At 43.2% G+C, this 27,242-nt stretch overlaps 2 protein-coding genes across 5 annotated transcripts in view; one reads left to right on the plus strand and one right to left on the minus strand.

Annotated features, from left to right (window-relative positions):
* Nucleotides 1–2,879, plus strand: part of COLGALT2 (collagen beta(1-O)galactosyltransferase 2) — a 40,131-nt gene extending 37,252 nt beyond the window's left edge. Inside the window, exons 10-12 of the mRNA XM_026044235.1 lie at nt 48–175; nt 691–897; nt 1,317–2,879. Coding sequence (XP_025900020.1) covers nt 48–175; nt 691–897; nt 1,317–1,593 — 612 coding nt within the window. The 3' untranslated portion in view covers nt 1,594–2,879. The remainder of the gene's footprint in view (nt 1–47; nt 176–690; nt 898–1,316) is intronic.
* Nucleotides 2,880–4,406: 1,527 nt separating this feature from the next.
* RGL1 (ral guanine nucleotide dissociation stimulator like 1) overlaps nt 4,407–27,242 on the minus strand; it is a 94,604-nt gene continuing 71,768 nt past the window's right edge. For all 4 annotated transcript variants that reach the window (XM_026044230.1, XM_026044231.1, XM_026044229.1 and 1 more), the window contains 13 exons: nt 24,499–24,623; nt 23,678–23,893; nt 19,804–19,907; nt 18,598–18,682; nt 16,016–16,105; nt 14,154–14,240; nt 13,213–13,245; nt 11,956–12,077; nt 11,227–11,316; nt 9,099–9,285; nt 7,633–7,887; nt 6,756–6,870; nt 4,407–6,151 (listed from right to left, as the gene is read on the minus strand). In XM_026044230.1, the coding sequence (XP_025900015.1) occupies nt 5,964–6,151; nt 6,756–6,870; nt 7,633–7,887; nt 9,099–9,285; nt 11,227–11,316; nt 11,956–12,077; nt 13,213–13,245; nt 14,154–14,240; nt 16,016–16,105; nt 18,598–18,682; nt 19,804–19,907; nt 23,678–23,893; nt 24,499–24,623 (1,697 nt within the window). In that variant the 3' untranslated portion in view covers nt 4,407–5,963. The remainder of the gene's footprint in view (nt 6,152–6,755; nt 6,871–7,632; nt 7,888–9,098; nt 9,286–11,226; nt 11,317–11,955; nt 12,078–13,212; nt 13,246–14,153; nt 14,241–16,015; nt 16,106–18,597; nt 18,683–19,803; nt 19,908–23,677; nt 23,894–24,498; nt 24,624–27,242) is intronic.

The raw sequence follows: 27,242 nt of genomic DNA on the forward strand, positions 1-27,242 counted from the left end.
TGGCCTGTGTGGGACACTGCTSTAACTTTCGAACTCTCTTCTGTTAGGTGGTAAATAGAGAACTGGAGAAGACACTTGTTATTGAGGATGATGTTCGCTTTGAACACCAGTTTAAAAGGAAGCTCATGAAGCTGATGGATGACATTGAACAAGCCCAGCTAGACTGGGAGCTTATGTAAGTAACCGTGGCTCCTTGGCCACCTGGGAACTCCTGAGTTCAACAGTACCTGTTATGTCAGGATAGACATGCAGGGTTAACGTTGGATTGCAAGGAAAGGTGGCGGAGACATCTTAGTAGGCTCTACTTCTCAGGACAAATCGACCTTCGACACTGAAATGACCAAGCCGTAAGTGGTACCTGCTGGATTTTGGAGGAGAGTCTTTGCAGGCAGCTCTGGTTGATCTTGATAGTGTCCTACTGGTTCCTGCTGTGCCCCAGCAACTGGCAGAGCCCMGTACCGAGGCCTGGACTGTGGCATCTTAGCTCCCATATGAAGTTCCAGAGCTGCACACTGCCCACAGGTCTAAGACCTGGGTGTCCCAGAGTGGTGCAGGACAGAAATCTCTGAGCTGAGTCGTGGATTACTCCTTGTATTGAACACTTTGCCCTTCTGGTTGAAACCATCTTGTGGTCCTAGTTACTGCAGTTTCACTTTGGTTCCAATTTCCATGGTCTTTTCACCCTTTCAGCTACATTGGCCGGAAAAGGATGCAGGTGCAGCAACCTGAGAAGGCAGTTCCCAATGTCATGAACCTGGTGGAGGCTGATTACTCTTACTGGACCTTGGGGTACGCGATCTCTTTCCAAGGAGCTCAGAAGCTCATCGGAGCTGAGCCTTTCAGCAAGATGCTGCCTGTAGATGAATTTCTGCCAGTCATGTACAACAAGCACCCCGTGTAAGTAGAACGTCTCTGTTGCTTGGATTGGCACAAGTGAGATGTTCAGTGGGCTGATGTTGGTGTGCTCACTTTGTGGCTCAGCTGGAGAGAGAAACAGCTGCACCTGACTGCAGGTGACAGACCTGYTGAGGGTTGTCCTGCCTTGCTGGAACAGGACTTGTGAGCTGGTTTTGAGACATCTGTTTCTGGATAACAGAGGCTCTGGTTGTAGAGGTTATGTGTCATTGTGGTTTGGTTGTAAATGCACATGATTATGGATGTACAGGGTCAGTCCTGCTTTAGAGCCATCTCCTCACTTAGGTCACATCTCAGCCTACCTGTGTTTCCTCAGTGGACTAGTTTATAAACCAGAGGAAAAGAATGGTGACCCAGGTAAGCAGTCACTCTGTTATTGATAGTTTTTCTCCCCTCTTTAGAGCGAAGTACATGGAGTACTACGAGCCCAGAGACTTGAAAGCCTTTTCAGCAGAACCATTGCTTGTGTATCCCACCCACTACACGGGGCAGCCGGGCTACCTCAGTGACACAGAGACCTCCACAATCTGGGATAATGAGACTGTGTCAACTGACTGGGACAGAACACACTCCTGGAAATCCCGGCAGCAGGGCAAGATCCACAGCGATGCCCAGAACAAGGATGCCCTGTCTCCCCAGTCATCTCTCAATGCACCGGCCTCCAGGGATGAGCTATGACTGCCCCTTTTCCCGGGACTCCGCAGCGGCTGAAGCTGCCTCACACGTTAGCTTGTCCCCCTAGAAGCTTGTAGAGTTGTTCGTGTGGTCTCCTCCCTACTTGCAAGGCAACGCAGGGCGGTTGGACCCACTTGGGTTGTGACTAACCAGGTGCTTTTCCAGGAGCGGAGAGCTGAAGGAGGAGAAACAAGTGTCCCAGACTGGCAGAAAAAAAGGGGAGAGGTCTCAACAAAGGCTCTTAAAAGTTTTTGTTTAAGAAAACAAGACAAAACTGAGTGACGTCTTTCTACAGTTCCTTTTGTAGAATACTGTATTTATAAAGATTAATATATAGAGGAACTCTGAGGTGTGCAGGTCGTGATACCTTTCTGGGTAGCTGTCAGTGGCTGCTGTGTAACAGTTACTCATCGTAGGTTTATAGGGTTTTATAATTCCGTTTACTGAAGCTGCAGGCAAGTGCAGGTCATTTGGTTTTGTTTTTTAAAGGATCCCTGTCAAAATCAAAATGTTTTCCAGAAATGTTCAATGCATGGGAGCAGCACTCCTTGCCTTTGCTGTGRTGCTGTGGAGAACTGTTCCTGGCATTCCCTCCATACATTGCACAGCCTCCTAGAGTCTGCCTAACAGGTCCACTAATCCAGAACAAATGTCTTGGCATAGCCAAAATGTTGAAAGCCGACAAGAAAAAAGGGTGGTCACTGTTTTGGTTTTTGTATTGCCTTCAGAGAGTGCAGAGAGGCAGAACTGGTTCATGTCTGTCCTGCTTCCTTCTGCCTCAGGCTGTTCCTCAGAAGAGCAGAGCACGACAGTCTTTTCCCAGGCCAGTTTAGTTGAGCCACAAAGATCAGGTGAAGGACTTCTAGGACCTTTCCTTTTTACAAATCTGGTTGTGAACTGCTTGACTTTATTCTTACAAAATCTACAGAAACGTTACTGGCCTCAGCTGTTCTCAGCAGCCTCAGAATTGTATGTTTTAGGACGGAAAGGCAACTTGTCTTTTGATAATTTTTTTATTTTTATTTTTTTTCATGTGAAGAGCAAACTTGTCTGTTTTGGGATGAGTTCTGATATCTTTGTTATCGGGTAACATGTCAGCAGAATGTGCTGTTTCCTTGTTAGAAAAGGTTTCCAGGGGCCAAGCGACCAGGGTCTGCACTGCTTAGGTCGAGCTGGCACAGACCTGGAGCCGGTGGCTGCGAGCGGAGCGGAGCGGGGATGTCCCTCTGACCAGCCCTCTAAAGAGACTGTCTCCTGCTGGCTGCCCTGCTCAGCCGGGTGTGTGTGCTGGTGTGGTTTTATACGTGTTTGCGGGTGTTTGTTTTTAATAAGTGCTGATCAGTGTTGTGCTTTCTGCTAAAGAAGTCATGTTATTATAATCTGTCAGCGGGTCTGATAATACATAGAACCTGGTGCAAGCTGAGCACAGTGTGGCCTTTTTATTGCCTGGGAGCAGGTCCTGGTGGGGAAAGCCAGCTTTGCCTCAGGCACATCGGCACTGCCTGCTGGAAAAATGAGGAATTTTTGAAAAAAGACTTGCACATCTGAGGACTGGARCCTGTCCTGGCTCTGGAATTATGGTGATGGCCAAATGAAGGAAGCCAGGAGTTTTGTCAGGCCTGTCACCCACCACAGAGCTGCTGGCTGAGTGTCCGTGCTGCAGCCACGGCCTGGAAGCTGATCCCTCTCTCCAGGACAGAGGGGCCCCCATGTGACCCGGGAGCGCAGGGGCTGGTCCCCAGCCCCTTGGCAAGCTCTCCTGCTGCTGCCCACGCAGCGCTACCCTCTCCAGCTGCCAGCGTGACCCTCTTCCCAGCGCTGTTGGCCATGGTGATGCTGGAGACACTGGTAAGAAGCTTGATGGGGCCTGGGGAAACAGGAGACTTGAGGTCTGCTGCGTGTCCAGCATGTTATATCCTTTTTCTTTATTATTTTATGTAGCTGAGGGTAGAACGTGCAAAACGCCCATCCAGCGGCCAGCCAGGAGCCCAGACAGGTCTGCTGCGGGTGCTGTGAGCTGGTCGAGGCCCGCAGAGCTAAAGAAAGATGATGGTGCCTGGACCCTGCACCGTCAGCTGCACTGGTTTGGATGGCCAGGGAGGCTTCGCTCTAATGTCACTGCACAAGCAGTTTATTGAAACACCTTTTTTTCCTTTTTTTTTTTTTTTTTCTTCTTCAATTTTTCTTACTATAATTGACTTTGGAAGTACAGGATGCAGAATTTGATCCGTCATCCTGAAAACTTTGACAAATGATACGATAACGTGATTTACGATAATGCTGGCACTATTAACAAACAGCATAAAACTGCCACTGAACATGTGGCTGAAGGGTCAGCAGTGCTGAGGGGAGAGTATGGAGTAGCAAAGGGCTTTAAGAAATGCTGCATTTCAGATTCTGTGAACGTCAGTTACAGGAGCTGGAAGCAATTGGACAACAGTCAAGACACTAGAAATTAGGACCTGGAAGAGAACAACAGAGCTTAAAGGGAAGAGGAGGTAAGAGGCACAAAACCCACCAGCTAGTAATAAGTAAACCTCAGAGAAGAAAATAAACTAACTTCAGGCAAACATTTGTGAAAAAAGTTTATATTATGCTGATTGTATAATGATTACAGGTAAGCAATAAGAAAACTTTTTTGTATATAACCTTTTCTGAGGATGGGGTCACCTTAAAATCACGATTGTCTGAAAGTTAATTCAGTATTGCACCCGACAAGGCGTATCCATGCTTTACAGAAGAGTGAATAGACATCACTGCCTTCGCTGAGCTACACCGAGYGGACCCTCTCGACCTAACGTGGGGCAGATTTTGAGGCTCAGTTACAAACTCGACATCTTTACCCTCCCACCAAACGTACACGTTGTGTTTTTACACTACTCAGTCTAGTGTGCATGGTGCTATTTGTAAATGGTGATGATGATTTTTTAAATAATAATGTCAAATATAGTATGACCCRACATTTTTTGGCATCATGAGTTTATCACTAACTGTATGTTAACATAATCTGAGCCCAGCTTTAAAATTTACTGCTACAGACCTGATAAAAATGCCCCAGACATGGATAAAATTCAGTATTTAAGTTTATTTTAACTAATAGTAATGTATCCCAAGACTGTCTGTTCAGTAAGGGTTGTTTACAATCCATTGTCTCATTTATGGCTTTTTAAAATAAAACCCCTGTGTCCTTACAAGGAAGGCTGTATTCTGGCAAGAGACATAGAAATATGTTATTTAAAGTTTCACAGAGAACATATGATTAATTTTTTTATTCCAGCTGAAAGGATGTACCATTCATTTAATAGATGTATATAAAGAGCAAGGGAGGTGTTTGGAGGCTATGCATAATAATGCTACAAGTATATAAAAAAAAATCTCTGGTTGTTCTGGGCAATACAGTAAACCTGGCTGTCTCCTCCTAATACTCGCTTTTAAAACAAAAGGTAATGTAGTTGCTTCTCATGGAATGAAGATGTGTATTAATGCAGGCAAAAGTTTTGCTCCTGAAGAGTGATTGCACATTATAAAGAGGTACATCAGTCATTTTGGAGTACATGCAAAACGCATCTACTTCTGTTCAACAGGTTAGCAAAGCGTAAGGAAAACCACAATGTAGTGGCATTAAAACAAGCACAAAATCCAGACAAGTAGTGTTTGAGTTTGCCTTGTTCATTAACAAATCATGACATTCATCCAAAAGCAAGTGCAGCCCATTCCTTTAATGTTCTTTGGAAAAAAATCCAAAATATGCATTTTTCTGGCATTGAACAAGTGCAAAAAAAAGTTGCCAGCTGTGTGAAAGCAATACACACAATTGTAGCTTCTTTTGTCTCCAGAGATGAGTGTTTGGGACACTCCCACCCATGAACTCAGATGCCTCCTGGAGGCAGCAACCGCCAGTAGCTCTCAGCTCACCCTCACCTTGTGCAGTGCTCTCTGGCTGTGGCAGGCAGGCTGGGATCTCCTCCTTGGTTCAGGCAGAGTCTTATTGTGACTTTTCTTCTCCAGTTTTATAAAAATAAATTTAGATGTTCTATATAATACTGGCACAAAAGAAGATGTTTTCTCACAAGAGGAGTTGGCTTAGGTGGCGTTCTTAAGACAACCGGTCCTGTTTTCCCCTGTAAATGGGGCTCTAACCTTCCTAGGCTAATGTGCAAAAGAAAAAATTCCTAGTCCAGACTGTCCCATAAATCCATGTCTGTCTGTATCTCCATAGTCAGTGGAGGAGAAAGACACCTCTGGCTTTGCATTTAAGTCTCAAATATTTTCAAAGTTGAATACTGACACATTCATTTGCTGTGACTCTGTAATACTGGATGGTAGCAAAGGTATTTTCTCAATCAGTTCACCTGTGTGTACACTTCTCCCCTTCAAAGCGTAATTTTGCTGTGCCTGTTACTCCAGCACCCCCGTTTGGCAGTTCTGGGGAGTGTTAGACTCGACCGGCTCCTCATTTTCACCTGCCCATCAACTGGTGCTTTTTTCCGCAAGATGAAATCAAAATTCACCTGGCTGTTCATGGCATAGAACACGTTCGCACTGTCTGGAATCACTAGCTCTGCGAAAGAGGGAACAGAAGCAGAGTTACCCGTAAAAATTTACAGGTTTGTGTAGAGCAGAATTAAAGCAAGGGAAAAAACAGGCAACTGATGAACAGACTGAGAATACAAGGCCAGGCAGATGAGCATTAGGCCAGTGTGATGGCTGGCATGAATTATAAACAGTGGTTTCATATCCTCCGTTGGTTAAAAGAAAGGCTGTTGGACCCAGGAGCTCACTGTACAGGGTACAGAGATGAGCGCTACAGAGCAGAGTGCCTTCAGCTCCGCTGGGTCTTTATCCAGGCCGAGGGAGCAGCTCCCACGTCAAACCAGGCYAGGATCACCTCACTCGAGGCTGCACTAAGTCCACAAGAGTTTCGTTAATGCCACAGTGTCACTTATTGACCAGATTCTTCAGTGCACCCCCTGCTTGTTGCAAGCTTGTTAAACTTCAGTAGGAACTTGCATGGTATGTGCTGGCCCCTTTCCCTTTCATGTTGTGCCTCTAAAGCATGGGAAGTTATTCCAAAAATACAAGTCCTAAAGTTGCTTCATAATTTACTCCTTCAGTCAAACTCTAGCAGAAGTTTTTTGAACAGGAGCAAAGCTCTGCATCCTTACCTTTGTCCTCAGAGATGACTTGTACAAGCTCGTATTCCTCAGCGGCATGGGATTCGAGGTTGTGCTTTGACATAGCTCTCTGGATGACAGCAGGAGTTTTGTCTTGGCTAGTTAACTGAAAAGACAAATTTGCCATGAGAGATTCTGCTTATTAACTTTATATAATAATTATGATTCGATAACTAGTAATAGTTCACTTACAGTTCATCAGTACTGATGGGTTTTGGAAAAGAGTTCAGAAAACCGAGAATATACTGGGTCAGTAATGAAATAACACAGGCTGCTCGACACCAAATCATGGTATTTGTGACATTTGTTGTTTTTTAATTCAAGATGACAGATACTCAGCTACCAGAGATAACAGTAAATCACACAGCATCTGCTCCTCTGAGCAAACACTTCTGAGAGATGAGATGTTGTTCCCACTAGCCATAAACTTCCATATAACTACCTGTCCCATCTGTGGTTTGTGGACATCAGTTAACTGGAGTCTTGTGTACTAAATGTCTCTGACATTTTGCAAAGAGTCCTGGCCTTGCAACTTAGTTTACTGTCTGCCACGGAAGTGCTCTGTCTGGAGCAGACACAGCAATCTCTCCAGAGCCTAATGAAACCAACAGGAAGGTCTGTCTCGCTGCTGGCAAAGTTTGTTAGTTCCCCTGCAGGGACTTCTCTTCACAGTTTGGTGGCTCAGTACCTTGAAAATCATAAAATTACTGCCTGTGCTAAGATGTATCCAGGGTTGTTTGTTCCCTGCCACCTCCAGCCCCAATGGGGCTGGGCCGTGGGTGACGTTTGGCAGCACCCGCAGTGCGCACAGTGTGGCAGCCACCCCCTTTGCTGCAGCAAGGGAGCGCAGCCAGGCCGCAGCACCTACCATAATGCTCTTGTACATGTTGCCGTTGTTGTCCTCCACGCTGATGCGGATGATGCACGTGTCCTCGTTCTGCTGGTTGTAAACAGGAGGCAGCACTGCTGAGGTAATGGATGTCACGGAGACAGAGCGTTTGTGGATCTTGGGATTGGAGGACAAGAAGGGCGGGGATGAGATTATATTGGTTAAGGATGACACCCCTGAGGAAGATGTGTCCATGGAATGGATGGATGAACAGGAGGAGGAGGATTCAGAGAGCTACATAACAGAAAGGGAGACAAAAAGGCAAAACAAAACAAAAAACACAGTCATAAACTTCACATTTTTATTTCTGGTCATTCTGGAAGAAGAATGTGAGGAAGCAAGAGGCACATATAAAACCTCAGTTGTCTGTATTTTGCCCTGGGGGTTGGCAGTGCTGTTCTTTGCCTCTACAAAAAAAATGAACTTAACTTGAAAATTTAATCATCTTAATGAAAATTTATTTTCAATGCTGGATGCTTGACACTCCTGCTTGCTGGTGCACGTTTCCAGCCCCTCGCAGAGGAACAGGCCAGGAGGTGGCAGCAGATACAATGCACAAAGTGGGGATGTGGGCTTCCAACGGAGAGCTGAGTAACGMTGCCCAGCAGGCCCCTCCCTCGCAACTGCCTGCTCCCCTTCCCCTGCTGTCAGCCCCTTGTTCTCATCATCCGCCTGCTCAGCAACTGCGGGGCGAGTGTCCCTCCCCAGCGTGTTCACTCACAGCACTCTGACAGCTCTCCTGCCTGAACAATTTAAACAGCTCAGTTACAGAAGTGCCAGCGTCAGGAGCCATGCACTTCATCCAAGTTTAAGAACATTTAGTGCACTTTCATTTTAAAAGTCCACAAGCTAAAACCAGTCTAGCACTCCTCAGAAAACATCCCTCAAAAGCCTTTCACCAGGACAAGTCTGCCTGTGTGAGAGGTCCCTGTAGATCCCCCACCATGGGATCCCTGCTGCCGGTCTCTGGTGTGACTGGCTTGTCTCCCGCCAGCAGCAGAGCCTGGCACAGCTGCCTCCTCACCCACAGCATCATCCTTGTACCTGTTGTCCCGTGGGACATCCCGGCCTGCCAGCATGCTGGCTCTGCCGTCGCAGCCAAAGGAGGGCTTGAGCAACATGCTGTCCAAGTGTTTGTAAGACACTTGCTGCGCACGCCAAGATGGAAACTGGGACTGAAGGAAAAAATGAATCTYTTGTTCCTACAGAGCCTCATCTGAAAACAAAACCCCTGTCAGATGCCACAAGAATATCGAAAATTAATTTGCCTTACATCTAGGCAAGAAAAAAGGGGATTGYTGAAAAGGCTTGACTAGATTGCTTCCATATTTCTAAATTTATTTTTAGAGTCTCTCCATTCCACTAAAAGCAACGCTCCAGTCAAGACTGATACCAGCGATCTSTCACAGGGTATTTGTGCTGGCCACAAGAGCCCCAGACGGTACCTTTTTCTGAGGCTCGTCGGGAGTGTCTATGGGAGTGATGCAGACCTCTTCAGATTCAGAATGATTAGACTCGCACGAYGAGACACTGACGGAGTCCATGCTTTCACCAGAGCTCCCACTCGGAGTAGATTTGGGCTGCTCTTTGGTGGGTGTGCTGTTGGTGATCACCTCGGATCCCAGAAACAGTCTAGTAGAGAAAACAAAGCATCACAGCGCATAAGTGAAAGCAGAATAGTGCTAGGTTGAGCAAAGCTGTCACTTGGCTCAAAAATCCTTCTGTTTTGTTTTCCTATCTTGCATGGCCTATTGTTTTCATTTCCTTTATAACGTTAACAGAATTTGTCAAGAGAATTTGCTAAACACTAACACACACAATGCCTCCTGGACCTAGTATACATAGCAGCTGCCAGGCCAGAATCTGAACTTATCCATGAGCAGTACCCACTGGGCTCCCTTTCCATTTGAAATTCCCGTAGACTTGCTTGCCAGGGAATGACTGACTTGACGTGTTCRCAAGGCAAGGGCAGAGGTGCGAGTTAGAGGCTCAGCTGTTGGCTCCACCTTACACACTCCCACACACTGCTCTCACGTCCCGGTCCCACTGACACAGTCAAGTGAAATAAATAGTGCATGAAGGGTAATGCACCATGTCCCGGGCAAAGGCCTTCCAAAGGCAAATTCACCCCTCCTGCAAATTCTTTCACTCAGTAAAGCTGCCCCAAATACCAGTTTTCCTCTAAGAGTTTAAATATGAGTGTACACAATGAGGAGATGACAAGAAAGTGTGACTTATTTACACTTATTGTTCTCTCTCTCTCTCTCTCTCTCTCTCTCTCTCTCTCTCTCTCTCTCTCTCTCTCTCTCTCTCTCTCTTCCCCTCTCCCCCCCAAGACTCATTTTTAAATGTGTGTCAAGTTAAAGGAGTGACAAAGGAAACAAACTTGTATAATACACAAGGTAGAGAAACAAGGTGAATTAGCTATTATGTCAGCAACCATTTAATAATTTCAACCAATTTAAGACAGGTGTCACTCACCGGTTTCAGGAAGAATAATGATGGTCTCTTCTACACTATTAATTTGACACATATATTCACAGTGTACATGAAACAATTCTTTAGATAAACAGTGCACAGTGCAAACAAGGATAATGCTAAGGTAATTACAGTACCACAGCACCGAAAGATGGGCAGAAAGGAGAGAATAAGGCCAGTGCTTAGCTGTGACATTTCTTCTGCACAGCTCAAGCACAAGCAAGGGAAGTGCAGAAGAAAGGCAGCTGAGTGCAGACACCTTCATCTTCAAAGTGCAGCTCCTCCTAACTTTCCTCTATCGACTCAAGACAGACTAACTCAAACAGCTACTCTGATTTTTTGCATATCAGCACTCAAATCCCTTGACTAAAAAGACCATTCCTCACTTAGACCTCAACCTGAATTACTGCTGATTTGAAATGAAGGTCTACCAGATGTTCTGCAGAAAAATAGCTAAAAGAAACAATCAGGAAAGCATAGTTAAGTGTGCTGTTAAATTCACTACTTTTCCCTCATTTTGACTGTGCCACTGGTATGTGGAAGACCCTTCCTACCTCCCACCTTCTCATATCAGATTCAAATTCCTCACCTTTAAGATTCTGTTACTTTGGCCCCTGATCTGTGCTCTCATTCTTTGCTGCTCTCCCTGGATTCCTGCTAGACTCTTGTTTCCCTTGTCTGCTTTAGCTACATGCTGTTCTTCTTCACACACCTCCTGGTCAAACCTTTAAAGGTATCAGACTAAATTAGACCATGGCCTATGCTTCTTTTATTTTTTTAACTGAAAGGCAGTTAGGAAGATTATTTCTGTCATTTGATGGTATTTTACTAACCTTTTTCATATTAAAATCCTCCAAGGAATTTTTACATGTGTATAGCAAATTAGACYATAATTACAGGCCAAGCTTTTATTTTCATTTACTCTGTTTTGCATTTGAGGAAATTTTTACACAATAGCATGTTAAAATTCTAATTTAAGTTTCTAAAAAGAAATTAAAGTTTCTAATCTAAGTTTCTCAGCTGGTAAAATTACTTGTTTGATCTGTTCAGGTCACAGTAACACACCAAACGCCGCTAGCCCCTCTGGGTACTCACAGGCTGAGCCTCTTCACCATGCTTTTCCGAGGCTTCGGGGATGTGGCGCTAGTGTCAGCAGCTGCCTCGATCTCACATGAAAGGCTGTAACTGCAGAACAGAGACAACTGGCTTCATTTTTAATGACACTGCTATTAGCTAAATATTCCAGAGAGACAGAGCAATCTGCAGTGATTCCCCCTTCCAACATAAAACTGAAACTGTATGAAGAGGAACTTAACATGTCTAAGGGAATTTTAAAATTATGTTAGAATAATGTTAAGACTAAAAGTGTTTAATATCTAGTAGATACTAAAACAAGCCCTAAGCAAGCTGCTCTGGGTGGGGCTGGCAGTGCACGCAGCAGCACAGAACCCCTCAGGGCCGCCGGGGCAGCCGACGCGCGCGGGGGACGCGTTAGCCCTGGCACTGCTGCCGGCGCCCGCCAGCTGAACCTGGGAGCTCAACCTCGGGGGCCTTGGACGCTCCTCTGAGCGCCGCTGGCTACGTGGGTGAGACACAGCAGGCATTGTATTTCAATCAGAAACCTATTTTCCAATGTCAAAAATAGATCTTACTAAGTAGTAAAAAATGTTTTCTACGGGTATTTAGAAGGCTTATATATTTTCATTCTTCTTAACTAGCAGTACATGTAGGTCCCTGTAAGAAGTTATCTAAAGCTCACGGAGCGCATTCCAATAGGTGTGAGGTAAAAAAAGCCTGTTTCACCAACTGCATCAATAGTCTTACCTCTCTTCCTCAGTTAAAAGCTGCTGTTTCTTGAACCACTGGATGAATTTTTGGTCTGCTGCCATGCAATAGCTGTTACATGCAGATTGCAAGAGCTTAATTTGGGCAATGACTTCAAATTCCTAAGAAAATATATAAGCAAATAGGAGGACTTTTATTGGAAAACAAGATAGAGTCTAAAATTACTAAACAGTCCACAGAAATTAGTGGGAGTTCAGATTCAGTTTCCAATCAGTAACTGGCTGTCTCAAGAGCCACAAAGTATTTCAAAAAACAAAATCAGTCCCTGATAAATAACCAGGTGCCAAGAGTTGGTGCCAGATGAGTGCCAGGAACCCCCTGTACCTCTCACTCATGACAGGCACCTGCAGCTTTTGCTTTGGGGCTCATTTTGCTCTTGGAAGTCATCCAAGAACAGCTTTTAGAATCAGAGYACAGGAACCAGGACAGTCCAGAGGGCAGCCTTGCTGCTGCTTTGCATGAAGCTGGCCTCATGACCAAGGAGACCTTGTGTATCTCATTATTAATACCCTGAGCCATGCAGCTGTAAATAAAAGGCAAGTTCAAGCAGTTCAAGAAGTGGTTTATAGAACTGGGAATCAGTTAAAGGAAGGAAATGGCTCCGTCAAAACTAAATCAAAGTCTGCTTTGAGACTCCACAGCGGAGATTTGGCATGCTGTTCTCCAGACAGATGTGACCTTAGTCCTTGGCCTCCTGCACAGCATTACTTCTCTCTCTAGCCAACAGGGATTGGCTCAAAGAAAAGATTCACAACATTCATTCCTCAGGCCCAGTACCTAAATCCCTCTTCTGTGCACCTTTTATCTATGCAGCAGTTTACTGCAGCAGAATGAAGCCGCTCACAAACAGTATTTTCTGMAAAGCAGAGTTCACTTGCACCACAGGACGTAAGTTGTAACTCCTTCCACAAGGGTAAAGTTCATGGAACTAAGTGGCCTGCTGTTCCCCTATTTACACACCTAAAAAAATGGCTCTTCCTGTGCCCCACTGCAGTTCGTATGAGCTCTCAGCCTTTCAGAGGTCTGATCTTCTTTCCTCATGTATGAATAATTTGCATTAAATTATCACAGAATCATTATGGTTGGAAAAAAACTTAAAGATCATCTAGTCCAGCCATAAAATTAGCAGGTGCTGTTAATTCCCAAGGAAAGTGAAAAACTCCAGCCTAGTTAGAAGTCTCATTCTAACTCCAAAAGAAGTCTCATAAATTAAGCATTGCAGAATATTTAACTTACCTTTCGCCTCTTCTCAAAATTTATCAGGCCACCCTTTTGGAAGCAAAGAAAAAGCATCAGAAGATCACATATTTACTTGGACTTAATCACAAACAGAATGATCAACTAACAGTGCTAATGTGAAGCACAGGCCTGCCTTAAGGAAGGACTTCTTAGCTGTTTTCAGATCTGGTAAAAACCATAGCATTCACATACAAGTCTCCAAAGAGCACCCATCCTCATGGCCTAAATGGCAATGTTCCCCAAAAGGGAAGCCCTATACAGGAATGTTCCTAAAAGCTGTGGAGAGATTTTGAAGTTTGAAGAACACTACCACAAAATCATGCAAGAAATAAATTAYTGTTTTGCCTACATTGGGACTCCAGAAGTGTTCCCAGTGAGTTTTATAAACACCAGCTGAACCAATAGCACAGATAAATGGGAAATGGCTTAAAAAAAAAAAAAATACTCCAAGCATGCTCACTTCAGTGCAGCTTCACAGAAGTACCAGCAGCTGCAACCAGCCCAGAAAGAAGGGAGTTTGTGTTTTCTTATCGTAAACATCAACATCAGGGTAAGTGAGCTGGAGTGCCTGAAGCATGGCATGGTTCATGGCTCCTGGTGGGTCTGCATTAGTGGGGGCCAATTTCCGAGGATATTAAGTACCTGTAGTTCACAAGGACCTTGGTATGATCAGAAGGTGACTTAAGATGTCTGAAAACCTAACCATGATCAGACAATGCTGAGTGTGTCCTTTCAAAAAAAGCTACCTTCTTAAATTCACATAAGATTCTTGCTACTAATAAAACTGCTCATTTCCTCCATTTATTGAAACCAAATTCCTCCATTTGTCCTGAATTGTCACAACTGCATGAGAACCCAGTGAAGGATAGAAGAATGCATGTACCCCATACTGAGTAGGCAGAAAGGATTTGCTGGATTCCAAAATCACCCCAAATTACCTCAATATAGTCCTGAAGAGCTGTGTCAAGCATGGTCAGATCAGTGAGGAAGGTACCAAGATATGGTACTGTGCCCTGCATTACTCCCTGCAAAGGATCACAGCAATGTTAGATTTGACCAACAAAACAGTAATAATGCGTCAGCTACAATATTGCTGCATAAAATATGATATAAAAATAGTCTGCTAAACAAAATAGCAATCTTATAAATGACATGGTTTCTCTCATCGCATTATCCTCAGTATCTAATCTAGTATTTGCATCAAATTCTAATGAGAGACATGCYATCACAGACTTTAAGGAGCTGCTATATATTTCAACACCAGTTCCATAGGCTGATTTCTCACATCAGGCCCCTGGGAAACGCCACTTTTGGCAAGAGCACAGAGCACCAGTGAGAGGGTCCCACCGGCAGCTGCAGCGAGCGAGAGACCTGGGCAACAGCCCTGGCTGCCCTGGGTAAACAGCTTCGCTCTCTGGGTCATTCTTGTGGATTCCTATTAAGAAGTGTTATCAGGTCATGCAATCACAGTCACATTATTTCCTTCAAAATGTGCTTATCTTCCTCAGCCAGTTGCTCTGTTTTAATTAATTTAGAATTCAAATGTTAAACTTTTGGACTGTCTGTACATTTGTGAAGAAAATGTTTGTGTTTCTGCTATATACATTAAAGAATCTGTATTTTTTCCAGTCAAACCAAAAGACAAACAAACTCCATATTCATCAGTTTTGCCTCCCTATTCCAGTTTTCTCTTCCCTTAGTCTTTTTTTCGTATTAGTCAACTTTGAGACAAAAGCCATTTTCTCCAGCAAATTGGAAAGCAGAGATATTTTAAAAAGTAATCTCCACAAAACACTGCAATTTTCATGCTAATGTGTCAGAAGCTTCATGAGCTTGTTTAAAAGTAAATGAGATTCTGCTGTGGCCAGAGGTGGTTTTCTATATCACAAGACTTCTCGTATTTACACTACATAATTTCACTAACTCAAAGCTGTGTCTTTTCACCCTGGAGTTCAGCTTAATGCTCTACAGGAGCAGTTAATAGAGTTCTTTCCTGCAGGTAGGATACAAGACAGTTGAAGAGATGAWTATGTGTTTATAGTCACCAGTGAGTCCTTATTCTTTCATATGGTGGGTTTAGTAAATTTTTGTAAGATGTGAAAAGAAGGCCAGGCTCTCAGCGCGGCGTCCATCCGGAATAGCTGGCTGGGATGTGAAGCAAGTGCAAGTGGGGATGGAAGCAGAGTCTCTGGCGCCTGTTTCCTGCCTTGCAAGGAAGCAGGGGAGATGGATGCCGGGGAATGTTTTGGGTCCCCTGATTGTGTGCCCCAAATGTTGAAATCTTTGACCATTCTCGGCACAAACGCACTGGATGTGCTGATGTTTTGTATAACCACTTTCCCTAAGCAGACTAAAGGGACAGCTGCCTTCTGTTAAAAACTGTTAGAGCTCTTCCAAGCTCAACAGTTCAGCAGCAGCACTGGTTGCCATCTTGTAACTGTTTATATATGCAACTTATGTACACATACTATGTACACGTAGTATTAACTGCTCATCATCAACCACAGCATAAAGGAAATACAGCCTGAGGCAGATATTCACAGGGACAAGGATTTTGACTTTATGCTCAATGTAAACTTTTTGGTTCACTTGTTTCGCATTGACTAATCAATAGCTCTGATGTATTAGTGATGTTTTTGCATGACAAAAGGTCCTACGTTTTTATTATATATAAGCTATAAAAGTGCCCTACTTGCTCTGTTAAGTATCTTTCTAGATTTTGCTTCACATATAATTCACTAATGATGGGGTTAATCACATTATTGGTTCAGAAAAGGGAGGAAAAGGAGATAAATCCCACCATATCCTTCTGGAGCTGAAGACGCCTCTGTGTTCTCTTCTGGTTTTCTTTCACGCTGCTGTCCAGATTTGCAAATTTGGAAGTGCCTTCCTGTGAGGGAATAAAAAGGCAGTTAATGGAGGAGGCAAGAGGAAGGTGGAACTACATTTGTGTAAAATAATTGTGTAAAATTGTGTAATATTGTGTAAAATAATTGGAAATACACCTAACGAGTCAAGCTAGGTCAGCAAAAATATTTACTGCACAGCTACATGCATGCATATGTGCACAAGCTAATTTTCTTCATTGCCTGTGAATTTTGGCAATATCCACCAAAATGACTATCAAGGGAATTTTTCTGAAAATAGTTCTAGTTCAGCCAAAGTTAAGCACTATTGCAAATCTCCTGAGATTTTAAATCAGAGAAATTTAAATACACCTCACGTGTATTTAAATACACGTGTGCAGATGCTTCTCTGAATTCTATCCTGACACTGCTGACTGTAAGCTCTCCATTTCATATCCTAACCAGGACTGCTACAAGTAAACATCTCCCTCTTATGTAATGCTCTGTTGTTTTTCTTGTGCCACAAAATAGAGCTCCATCCACTACCCTCAGTGGCTTATTGACTAATCCAAAAACATGCAGGAAATAGAAGTAATAGGTTTTGATCTCCACAGTTCAAGTTTTCCTGTGAATGGATGCTCTATTTCACAATAGATCTCTGGCTTTTTTTTTTTTTTTTTTTTTTAAAAAACTCTGAATCCATGTGGGATGCTGGGAGTTACTGTTATTTTCCCAGTGACCAGATAGATGTGGCATGGATCGCTATCAGTGTCTTTGCAAGAGGCATGGAACAACAGCCCACTCTTGTAAAGATCCTCTGGTTACAACTTCAACTTCTCTGTCACAGAGAAACTGAAATTTGTTGTATTTTTTTCCTGTCTGCAAAATAGAAGCAAATAAGAAAGGAGTGCAGTACAAGGTAGCAGAAGGTAAACTGGAGATTCTCCAGCAGCRGCTGTCAGGCAGAAACAGAGGTAAAGCTGCAGCCTCACAACACAACCGCTGTTGGGGGAGAAGGGAACAGGGGCTCCTCTCCTCGCCGCCAGCCATTTTTCATTGCGTTTTGTCTGTCCTGCACATGAAGCTTCACAGGATGGACACGAAAGGTCAAACACAGCTTCCTCGAGAGATTATTTAGTTAAGGAAAACAAAAGCTTTAATAAAGATTTAGTGGACACTAATCTTCCAAACCAAGCTAGTCCAAGATGAATACTAGCAGAGAAGATCTAGCTATTCAGTAGATCTTTTTTTTCTACTCACTGCTTTCAAAATGTTTCGCCAATCTACTCGCAGCAGCTGGAGAGAGTGATTTGGCAGGAGCCAGAAGGCCTGGGCTCAGACTGGGTTTTGTTTTATTTTTTTTTAATACTTAATTAACCAAGCTGTTCTAAACACTCACTCATAGTATTCATCTGTATTTATTATTGTCCCAGTTGCTTAAAAATTAAACTATACATGTTGATAAGTGGATGATAAGTAACAACAGGCTGACAGGTTTGTAAGTGTTCCACTATCATTCCTGAGCAAAACGCAGTGTTTAGATGTCAAGGCAATATGATAAGATACAAACACAGACAGACTGATACAAATGCCAGACAGACTGGATAGACACTGCCAAAAAGTCAACTGGTTAGACAACTTATTGCGAATTTTTACGTAAACTGAAAAAATACCATCAAAACTTCCTTTAGTTTCTGAATGATATAACCTTTCATCAGCTCTTTCCAAATTCCTGAACTTGCTGGGGTTCCCCGAGGACAGGACAAGTCAAACGCTGCTGAACAGAGCTGGCTCTGCTGGCCGTGGGGCCACACRCACGGCAGGAAGCCCGTTTCCTCCAAACTCCCATTCCCACTTCCCAGTTCCAAGGAAGGCAAGAGAGAGGTAGCACGTAGTGTCTGACTGCTCAAGCTAAAAGGTGCTGCTCCAGTGACGCCAAGGGCTGTGCTGCAGTGGCAGAGCCCAGCTGAGAAGCCTGTCTGGAATTGCTCCGCACTCCTTAGCACAAATCCCAGCCTTTTCCAGGTTTATTCAAAGGCTGTGCAAGCTGTTTTTCTCTGTACACAGAGCAGCAGGAAGCCGAAGTTACTCAGTAACTCATTGCATTGTGCAGCACCTGTTCACGCAGGCTCCTGCTTCAGTGCAAGCCCAGGGGCAGTGCGGCAGGCACAGGGATCCCGAAACTAGTCCTCGCTGTGCCCAGACCACAGCAGCATCACATGAAGCGCAAGGGGCTTGGGCACCGAGCAAGGCCCTGAGCTGCTTCCTTGTGAACAAGTCCCCCAGGAATCCACATTACTGCCACCTTGCTACTTGYAGCCTCAAGCTGCACAGGCTCCCCTTCTAGGGACAAGGAAGTCACTTCTCATCCCGGCAGAGAAGCACGGCACTTGTTTCATTTCTTGGTTTCTATAAGCTACAGAGCCATCTTCCCTGAAGCGCTGCACAGAGCAGTGCAGAGAGGTGAGTTTGGGCTAGATAAAAGGCTAATCTCAGCACTGACCAGGATGAGCCTTGAACTCCAGTTAACTCTTACCTTCATTAGCAGCTCTCTACTTGTCAAATAATTGTCATGATCTGAGAAGATATCAGACAGCTCTTCGAACATCAGCATTCTGTCCCTGTACAGGAAAAGATTTGAATAATTTGGGTTATTTATAAACACTCYAAGTCAGAATTGCAGTGAATATTCTTATTTGGCTATACTGGTCAAGCATGGAACAAGACAACAGCAGATCCATGTAATGAGATTCTGCACATCTCCTAGGAACCCTCTGGAGACTCTCTGGTGCTCCTGGGATGGCCAGGCCTCCTTTTACAGCATCACAAGGAAACGCTGCTATCAGTACCCRGACTCTGAGCAGGGTTTCAATCACACCGCAGTGAGACATTCTTCCAGGAAAGGGGAGAGATAAGAAAGAACAGAAGGGCAGTTGAGAGAGGTGTTTTAAGGGTTAGTTTTTGCTCTCTTCCAAGTCCTCTGCAAAGCTGTAAACACTGGACTGAACGAGTGCCTTTCCATTGCCCWGCACTGTAAATAAATGGCAGTGATTTTGAACAGCAAAGCAGATAGGCTGGAAGGTGAAAGGCAGAATTATACTCCATGTCAGGGTTGCATTTTTAGGTTAGCAGAAACATTCTTCGCTTATCAAAGGCAAAGGAGAAAAATCTATTCCTCCTCAAACAAACAAGCAAAATGCCATCTTTCCTGTGCAGAGATTTCTGGTGTCTGCTACCTGCCTGATGCATAAAATGCCTTTGAGAAACTGTCCTCAACGCACACGTGGATTTTGTAGTTTAGGAATATCCTCTGAGGAAATCTCAGAACCAAGAGATGACTGGTAAGGGTTGGCAGGATCCCAGACCTTCTSCAACCTCACATGAGAGAAGTCATCAGTCAATTATCTTTATGCCATTTTGGGGACCTTTTRAGGTCCACCAGCTGCACAAGTAGCTATTTCTGTATTCATACAAAACAGAGGGTGAAAGATCTAATATGCTCAAAAGGACAGAAGAATCTCAAGGCACCAAGGGCAGGTCTTGCCTTCAGTTTCAAAAAGAAGCTCACACTGAGACCCTCTGAGGGTTTTGAGCCTCACTGCATTGAGAGGTTCCTCTCAGAATGGGAGCACAGGTCCACGAAGCAGCTGAACGGGAAGGCCGAGAGGCAAACAATGAGGAACATAGGTTTTTGGCTTTGTTTGGGGCTAGCTGCAGCTGCAAGGGCAGAGAGGGTGCTTACTTTGGAACCGAAGCCCAGGTCTTCTTTAGCCGATAGATGGAGTTGGACTGCAGTGCTGAAACGATGGCCCTCAAGGAGGAAAAATTCTTCAGGATCCGACATTCCTGTAAAAGGAGCGGTTAGAAATGGAGGAGTATTAAATGTCCACATTACAAGCAGGTTAGTGCTCTTCTGTTTGACCGGCGTCATGCCCGCTGCACATTCCCACTGCTAAACAGGCAGCTGTGCAAATACTGAGCATCAAAAAAAAAAAAAAAAATTCCCTTCTCCCTCTCCAGCCACCAAACACTTCATGAGCTCTGACACTTTTATCTTGTTTTCCTCACTTTCATGCATTTGTGATGATGTTGCAGTGCAACAGGCTTCCAGTTATCCTAGTACAAATAAAAGTGGAACTGAGGCCATGAAGCCAGGCTAAAGAGCACAAATGTTTCGCTTCTATGAAAGCCCTTTATAGCTACCAGTCACTCTTACCCCTTTAGGGGAAAAAATCAGGGTTGGCCTCTTTGTATGTAGTATTTAAAATGTTAACTCTCAAACATCTAAGTGTCAATTAAAAATAAAAAGACATGCAAAGGAATAACCTGTTTTACAAGTACGTGCACTGTTTAAGAGAAAACCTTTCCAACTTCTCCAGAGCTGGGATCAAATTCTAACATAGAGATTGGCCCATAGACATTTCTCATGCAACCCCTGTGACAAAATCTTCTATGGAAAAAGTATACTGGAAAATACYGTCCTACAAGAGCAGCTTAATTTGCTGCTAAAACACACAAAAGGAAGCAGAGAGAAACTGGACCTGTGACCAGCTGCCTCTGCAGGACTCCTCTAAATCTGTTGGTGGCTCATGCATCAAAGCACGGGAGCCACAGATTGAAGACAGCTCTTGCCTTTACATGCCCTCACAAACAGGTACGTGCACATGTAAATTAAGCAGACCAAACACACCAATTCCACTGTTGCATATGAATGAGATCATATTCAAACTACAACTCTGACCCTGCAGATTTTTATGGGCCTGATTATTATACTAAGGTAAGTCTGCATAATGCGGTTTATGAAAACGATCCTTACAGTGAAAATAAATACAATTTGTTTCCTTTGTAACATCTCTGCGTAGGACTGAAGAAATGTAAAGTGAGCTTAGTATCAGCCCTTAATATACTTGTAACTCTGCTCATGAGTTCTGCATGAGAATTGATTGTACAGCTCAAGGAAGTACGTTTATTCCCATAAACTTATCTCAAGTATCTTTGCACAGTGTAGGAGGCTGCATTTAATAAAATGTGGCTTAAAAGACCGACAAGGCAGAGAGCTCTACAGTAGGTCAGCAGTTAGGGTAGGTCAAGACCATCACTCAGCTCAAGGTCATGAGGTAGGACATCCATGACCCATAAACTATTCCAGCATGATTTGGGGCCATGGCAGTGACAGTGCCACCCTTCTTAAGGGACTGACACAGCAACATTTGAGAACAAAACCCTTCTTTATACTCAACTTGGAACTCAGGCWGGAGGGAATATGGATTTAGAGACACAAATCCTTAACATCTAGTTTTGTCAAACACAACAGAAAATTCCAGTCTGAAACCAGTTTGACTTAAATGCATTTTGTATAATTATTAACATATTAGGAGTTAAATACTGAATTTTGTGTTCCCAATGATTTAACTGACTACAGACAAAACTCATTTCTATGCACAAATTTTAGGAACAAATTTTAAAATGCTTTGAACAGCTTTGTTTCATGCTGTGTCCTTCAGAAGGTGGAAACCTGAAAGAATCTTGGACATATTGGTGAGAAACAACTTTGACTAAAAAAATAGCAGGGTTCTTTTTAAAGAAAGTATTTTGCGTTTGTTCCTGCTCAGGAACTTTAGATTTAGGTGGAGCTGAAGGCGCTAGCAGTATTCAAGTATTCAATTTACCTGGCAATCTAAGAGACTGGATTAGAAGATCATGAACAGATAACACCTGGGGAACATCACGCTGCTAAGTTACTGAGTTAGCTGTCAGTGAGTAACTGCACTTTAATGAGTGGATTATTTTCTAATTCAGGCCTCTAACTATTCAGACACTCATTTGCATGCAGAAAGCAAGCAACTTCCTTTAGAAGTGGACAGCTAAGTATGTTTGTAAGTCGCTGTTCTACATGTGCCATTATTTTGTAGAGCGTGTGCATGCATTTTTCATGTACTTAGCTAAGACACATTTATAACTATTTAATTACACATATGAATTAAGGGAGAGGTACTGGATGAACAGCAGTAAAGAACAAAGTTCTCCATCCAAAAACCAAGGTCATGAGAGTGACCAGCTTCCCCAGACCTTCCTGCTGCCCCCGTRATGAGCAGGGAGCTGCATGGATCTTGTTCTCAGAGTGGAGCCGAGGGAGCCCTGCAAAGGCCCATTTAGCTGGTACCCTCTGTGACCTGGGGGCCTGCACACAGAAAATGGGAGTGAAACTTCCTAATCCATTCACATGGGCTATAAAGCAGCCATCAGATGATAATAAAAGCAAGTAGACGTAAGTGCCAAAATAGAGGTGAAAGACTATTTCCCCATACCAGTTTCCTGGACCATGCAGTTGTGTGAGTTACGGTGCCAGCACTAACAATGCTGTCTCTGGAAGCACAGAAGTGCATTGTCAGGGTTGGCAGGCCCCCTGTTTGGCTTGAGCTTTTTATAACTGCTAATTTTGTATAGCTTTGAAAGACTCCATGTGATTCTTAAAACCAAGTCAGCATACCTCCATATTGAAGTGTTTTAATGTTCTTTTAAAAAAGAGATCTCCTTTTAGTGCCAACAGTCCAATGTTCTGAAGGAGAGGAGCTTAGGAAGTTTACAGCAAAAGAAAGAGAGTATCTAAGAAATGAGCAAATGATAGTTACATAAAGAAGCAAAACCATTTCATGCAAAGATGAAGAAACACATAGAATGTGCTTCAATTCCTTTGTCTTGGAGGAAAGAGTAAAAATGTGTTAAAGATAAAGGAAAGACAATGACAAAACAAAAAGATGAGAGACATCAATCACGGATCATGAGCCACRTACCGTATTGTAACTCTCTGACCTTTTTGTTTGTTGCTATAATATCAACCAGTTTGTATACCTAATGTAAATAGTGTATAATTAAGTAAACAAACCCTTGAGCTTCACGAATTATTTCAAAACAAAAGACTGCGAACAATAATTTAWTTTTTTTTCCATGTTAGAAAGACTACAATACTTGTTAGAAGTAAATGAGCTTTGTCTGTAATCACTTACCTAAGCCTCACTATTTAGTTTACCTTCATATACATGTAAACACAAGCAGTTTGCACTGTGTCTTCCACTGCACCTGACTCCCAGGCTTACAGTGTTCACAGAAGGAGGAGATGGAGTCACTAACTGAAGAGCAACAGCCAAGGGCAGGCAAGCGCAAAGCTGACTGTGTCACTCTGCGGACACAAGGGCCAGTTCTGCTCAGCTGCTGCCAGCCCCTCACCTGAAATCAAGCCCAGTCTCAGGGTGACAGAGCAGCACTGCCTTCTGGGATAACCAGTAGTGTCTTCTCAGGAAACTGGATTGGCTGAATTTACACCTATCTTACCATAAATGTTAYGTTACCAAGTACTGTGCAGGGTAGAGCATCTCCCTCATCAGTCAGTGCTCCCAACTCTGTGAAGCAGCAGCATCAACCTTATTTCCACAGTGCAGAACTGGCAAGAAGAGAGGCAGTGCCTTACCTGACACTACCAAGAAAGTTRGTGTCAAGAAAAATAACTAAGATGGCAGAGAAAAAAGCAGGGKATCCCTCTCCTTCCCTCCTGCCAGCTCTGTCACTCAGAGGCCCCTGCACAAAGAATGTGAAACAATCAAGAATAAATGCTTTACATGTGCAATATGAATCCACTTCTCAATGATCTTGGCTCTCTGCTGTGTTTTGAGTTCCTTGCTCTTCAGGATAGTGCTGACAACACATTTGGTAACTGCATTGAACTGAGAGATGGTGGCTCTGATGGTGGGTGCCAGGTGCTTGTTCTCTTTCTTATCCCTTTGAGACCAGATGCATCCCAGACAGTGGTGGGGCACAACTTTCTTAAAGAGCTTCTAGAGTGACACAGAGATATAAATCAGTCAGCAAGACTCTAATCTACATAGCAAAAATGTACATTTACCATTTACAATCCAATAGATCTAGTCCAGGTTGGCACTAAAAAATATTTATTTTCTCTTAGATTAAATTATATTTTAGTATATTCTTTATAGGTTTGATGGTAGAAAAGAACTGTCAGCTAAATAGGTCTGCAAAACAAGAGACACTTGTGTACCAAACSAAGGAAAAACCAAGGGGAAAATTTTTATATAATGGCATTTTAGAAGAGACTGATTCACACAAGCCAAATCAGAGAAGAACAAGGACAGCACCTATGCAACCTTAGGCCAGGTAAATGATATAATCAAAGAGGGATATTTTTCAAATTGGACCTGCATAAAAAAGGCTAGCCAGTACAGGTGAGACTTCAAAACACCTGAAGGAAACAGTCCCGTGAATGAAGCAGGTTTGGCTAACTAAGCAGAGCTGTGCTCTGCAGCCCGAGCACAGGCCTGTTCTGGAATGCTTTTCTTAGAGATTTTAAAAAACTTCTAAAAAGATTTTAGAAGTCGATCACTGTTACCCCTATCCTTTCAAGTAATCCATATGCTCTACATACTGCATCCATGTATGTCAACTGCTCTGCCACAAGGTCTTCTTGGAAAAAAGAGAATTCTTCTGGACCACTAATCTCCATTTCCTCTTCATCATCTAGATTACATGGCGAAGTGCTATGGAACCCATCTGTGCAGGATAGAAAATATAACTTGGTAAGTTCATATAACAAACAGTGATTAAAATGACTTATTTTTATTTTAAGTTATAGTACATGTACTCTAGCAGAGCCCCCAAAAGGTCCTATCTGATGTAATGGCCTCAGGGTGCTACAGATTTTAGTGAGGAAAAAACTATGAGCAGAAAAATACTTTGGAGGTACAAAAGGTGGAAAAGAAAAAGGTATATTCAGGGTCTCTTAGCTGAAGAGTGGCTCAATCCATGCACTGACATTCACTGTTCTGAAAGAACAATTTTTTTTGCCCGAGGACAAATATTTCTTATTAGTATTACAACATTGCTGATATACTTTCACTATTTGTATATTTTGTAATCTGAAAAAAAAAGGCAATTTACAAAGGGACTATATTGTAGTTATACTCCAAAATATTGCATAAAGGATGCTCCTACATTACAATTTTCTCTCCTGCGTGGAAAGGAAATATGAGATTTAGATTCTCTTGCCATCATTCTCACCTTCACAGGGCTGCAAGAATTATAGTGAAGGGAGGACATTCCAATACTCCTCACCTTCCTCCTCTGGGAAGTCTTCCCAGAAAAAGGAATACAGTGAGCATGTAAAGTGTTCAGCTGAACACTTCCAAACTTGCCAGGAGCAGCAGTCGTGAGGTGAGAGAGGAGAGCTCTCTTCACTGAGGGAGCAGATGTAGCACCCAAGAGAAGGGATTTCACAGATGCTCTGTGCCATCTTCGGGTTCCCAAAGGTTTTGGAACAAAGCCACATTGAAAGACAAAGAAATATGTCCTTATTTTCCATGGTAAAGGAGGAATTTAAGCAGAAAATCCCTGAAAATAAATCTGCTTCTTTATCTCTTTTATTGTAAAAAGACCAAAAGAATGAAAAAATAGATTGTTTTTTTCCTACTTGTTGAAGAGTTRCAGCAAAAGTACTGGATTTATTACTAGTGAGACTGCATTAATCAAAACAAGCAGAACATTTCAGACTGTGTTGCGAAATACTTYATATCCTACTAAAGCAGAACAAATATTAAAGTTACAAGAGTAGATAATGTGATACTTGATCATTTTTTGAAATACTTGTTTTTGTTCAGTAATTTCCAAAACCTAGTTATCAACGTAAACTGCTACAGTTTTGATGTCACAAATTGTAGCTATTGGCTGTATCTAGGTTTCCATCTGGACATTCCAATTGCACAATTTATTGACAGAGCTAAATGAGATAAATGGAAACCTCCACTCCACCCTTATTTTCTGTGACTTATTTATAATAAATGCAATTAAATGGACTTTAAACTCTCTTTCTGGCTGCATAACCCCCCCCATTCTCCTTTCAGTTCATTAAATTCAAGTCAAAATCCTCATTACTGAGTTGCAATCCTACTCAAGGACTCACAGTTCCCTCTAAATCAGCTCCTTGAGCATTATGTGAGCTTCTCCTTTCCCATGCCTCTTTTTCCCCCTTCTCCCTCATCTTCATAATGTGTAACCAGTTTGCTCTACCCAAAAGCTGGAATTCTTTTACATGGAGAGTACCTCATCCTCTACAAATAACTCTGCTCCTCTGAGCCCTCCAAAAGCCCCTGTGCTCTCCTGACTTGACTGATAGCAGCCACAGGCCCCTTTGATCCGCAGCTTGCCCCGGCCTGCGCCTCTCTGTGGAAGGGAATGTGTCTTATCTCTGTACCTGATACCGCAATCTAATCTGCTGCCTGGAAAATGGCAGCATTGTATGGAGGGCTTGCTGCACAAATCAGACCACATAATGAGAACCTGAATTTGCAAATTTACAGCACAACAAAAATGCTGTAGAAGAACAAGTCACTTGCAGACAACACAGGAGTTTTGAATGAAATCTCTGAAACAGCATAGATATGATAAAAAATAAGTGATAGGCCTAAAACTCTTCTCCATAGACCCTTAATGATTATTGTGTTCCCCTCCTCATGTTTCATTTCAATTAACAACCTCTCCTGTGCCACAGTTTGGAAAACGTTACAATTCAAATGACCTGTAACTCAGAAAGGAACCATTTCCTCTGTTCCTTCTGGAAACAAATGCACAAGCAGAGCTGCTGGGAACTTCTGCTCACTCTTAACAACACTTGCATCTAAATATAGTCCCTCCTGAAGTGTCTTGGTTTGCCCTGTGAGAACCAGGGAAGAATATAAAGAGCACATACCAGCAACACTGTTCACTTACCTGTGTTCAGTAAGGAAAGTATTTGGGCTCTGCGCATTACTCCCTTTTACACATGTGCCAGTGACTGAGTTTATTTGGCCCTTCTCCACATTATGCACTGACATGGTATTTCTGGAACATCCGGCAGCTAGGATCTTCTGGGATGAAATATTTCTTTTCTGTCATTTCCTTTGTCCTTTACTTTATGAATTGTTCACCCTCGCCCTCTGCCAAAGCTGGAAGTTGATTCTAGTTTTCACTCGGGCACTGCGTGAGCTCCAGCAGCTTTTCAGCTTAGGCCACAGGAAACTTTCTAACCAGGGCAGGGGCGATGTGTCACGCTTGACGCTGCACACAGCATATTTGTGTTACCACAGCTCACTATTGTTTCTGTGGATTGTGACCCCCAATAACGTAAGTTTTTCCTCT

This window comes from Nothoprocta perdicaria, unplaced genomic scaffold (assembly GCF_003342845.1).
Source record: "Nothoprocta perdicaria isolate Ctin4 unplaced genomic scaffold, notPer1 scaffold_355, whole genome shotgun sequence".
NCBI classification, from domain to species: Eukaryota; Metazoa; Chordata; class Aves; order Tinamiformes; family Tinamidae; genus Nothoprocta; species Nothoprocta perdicaria.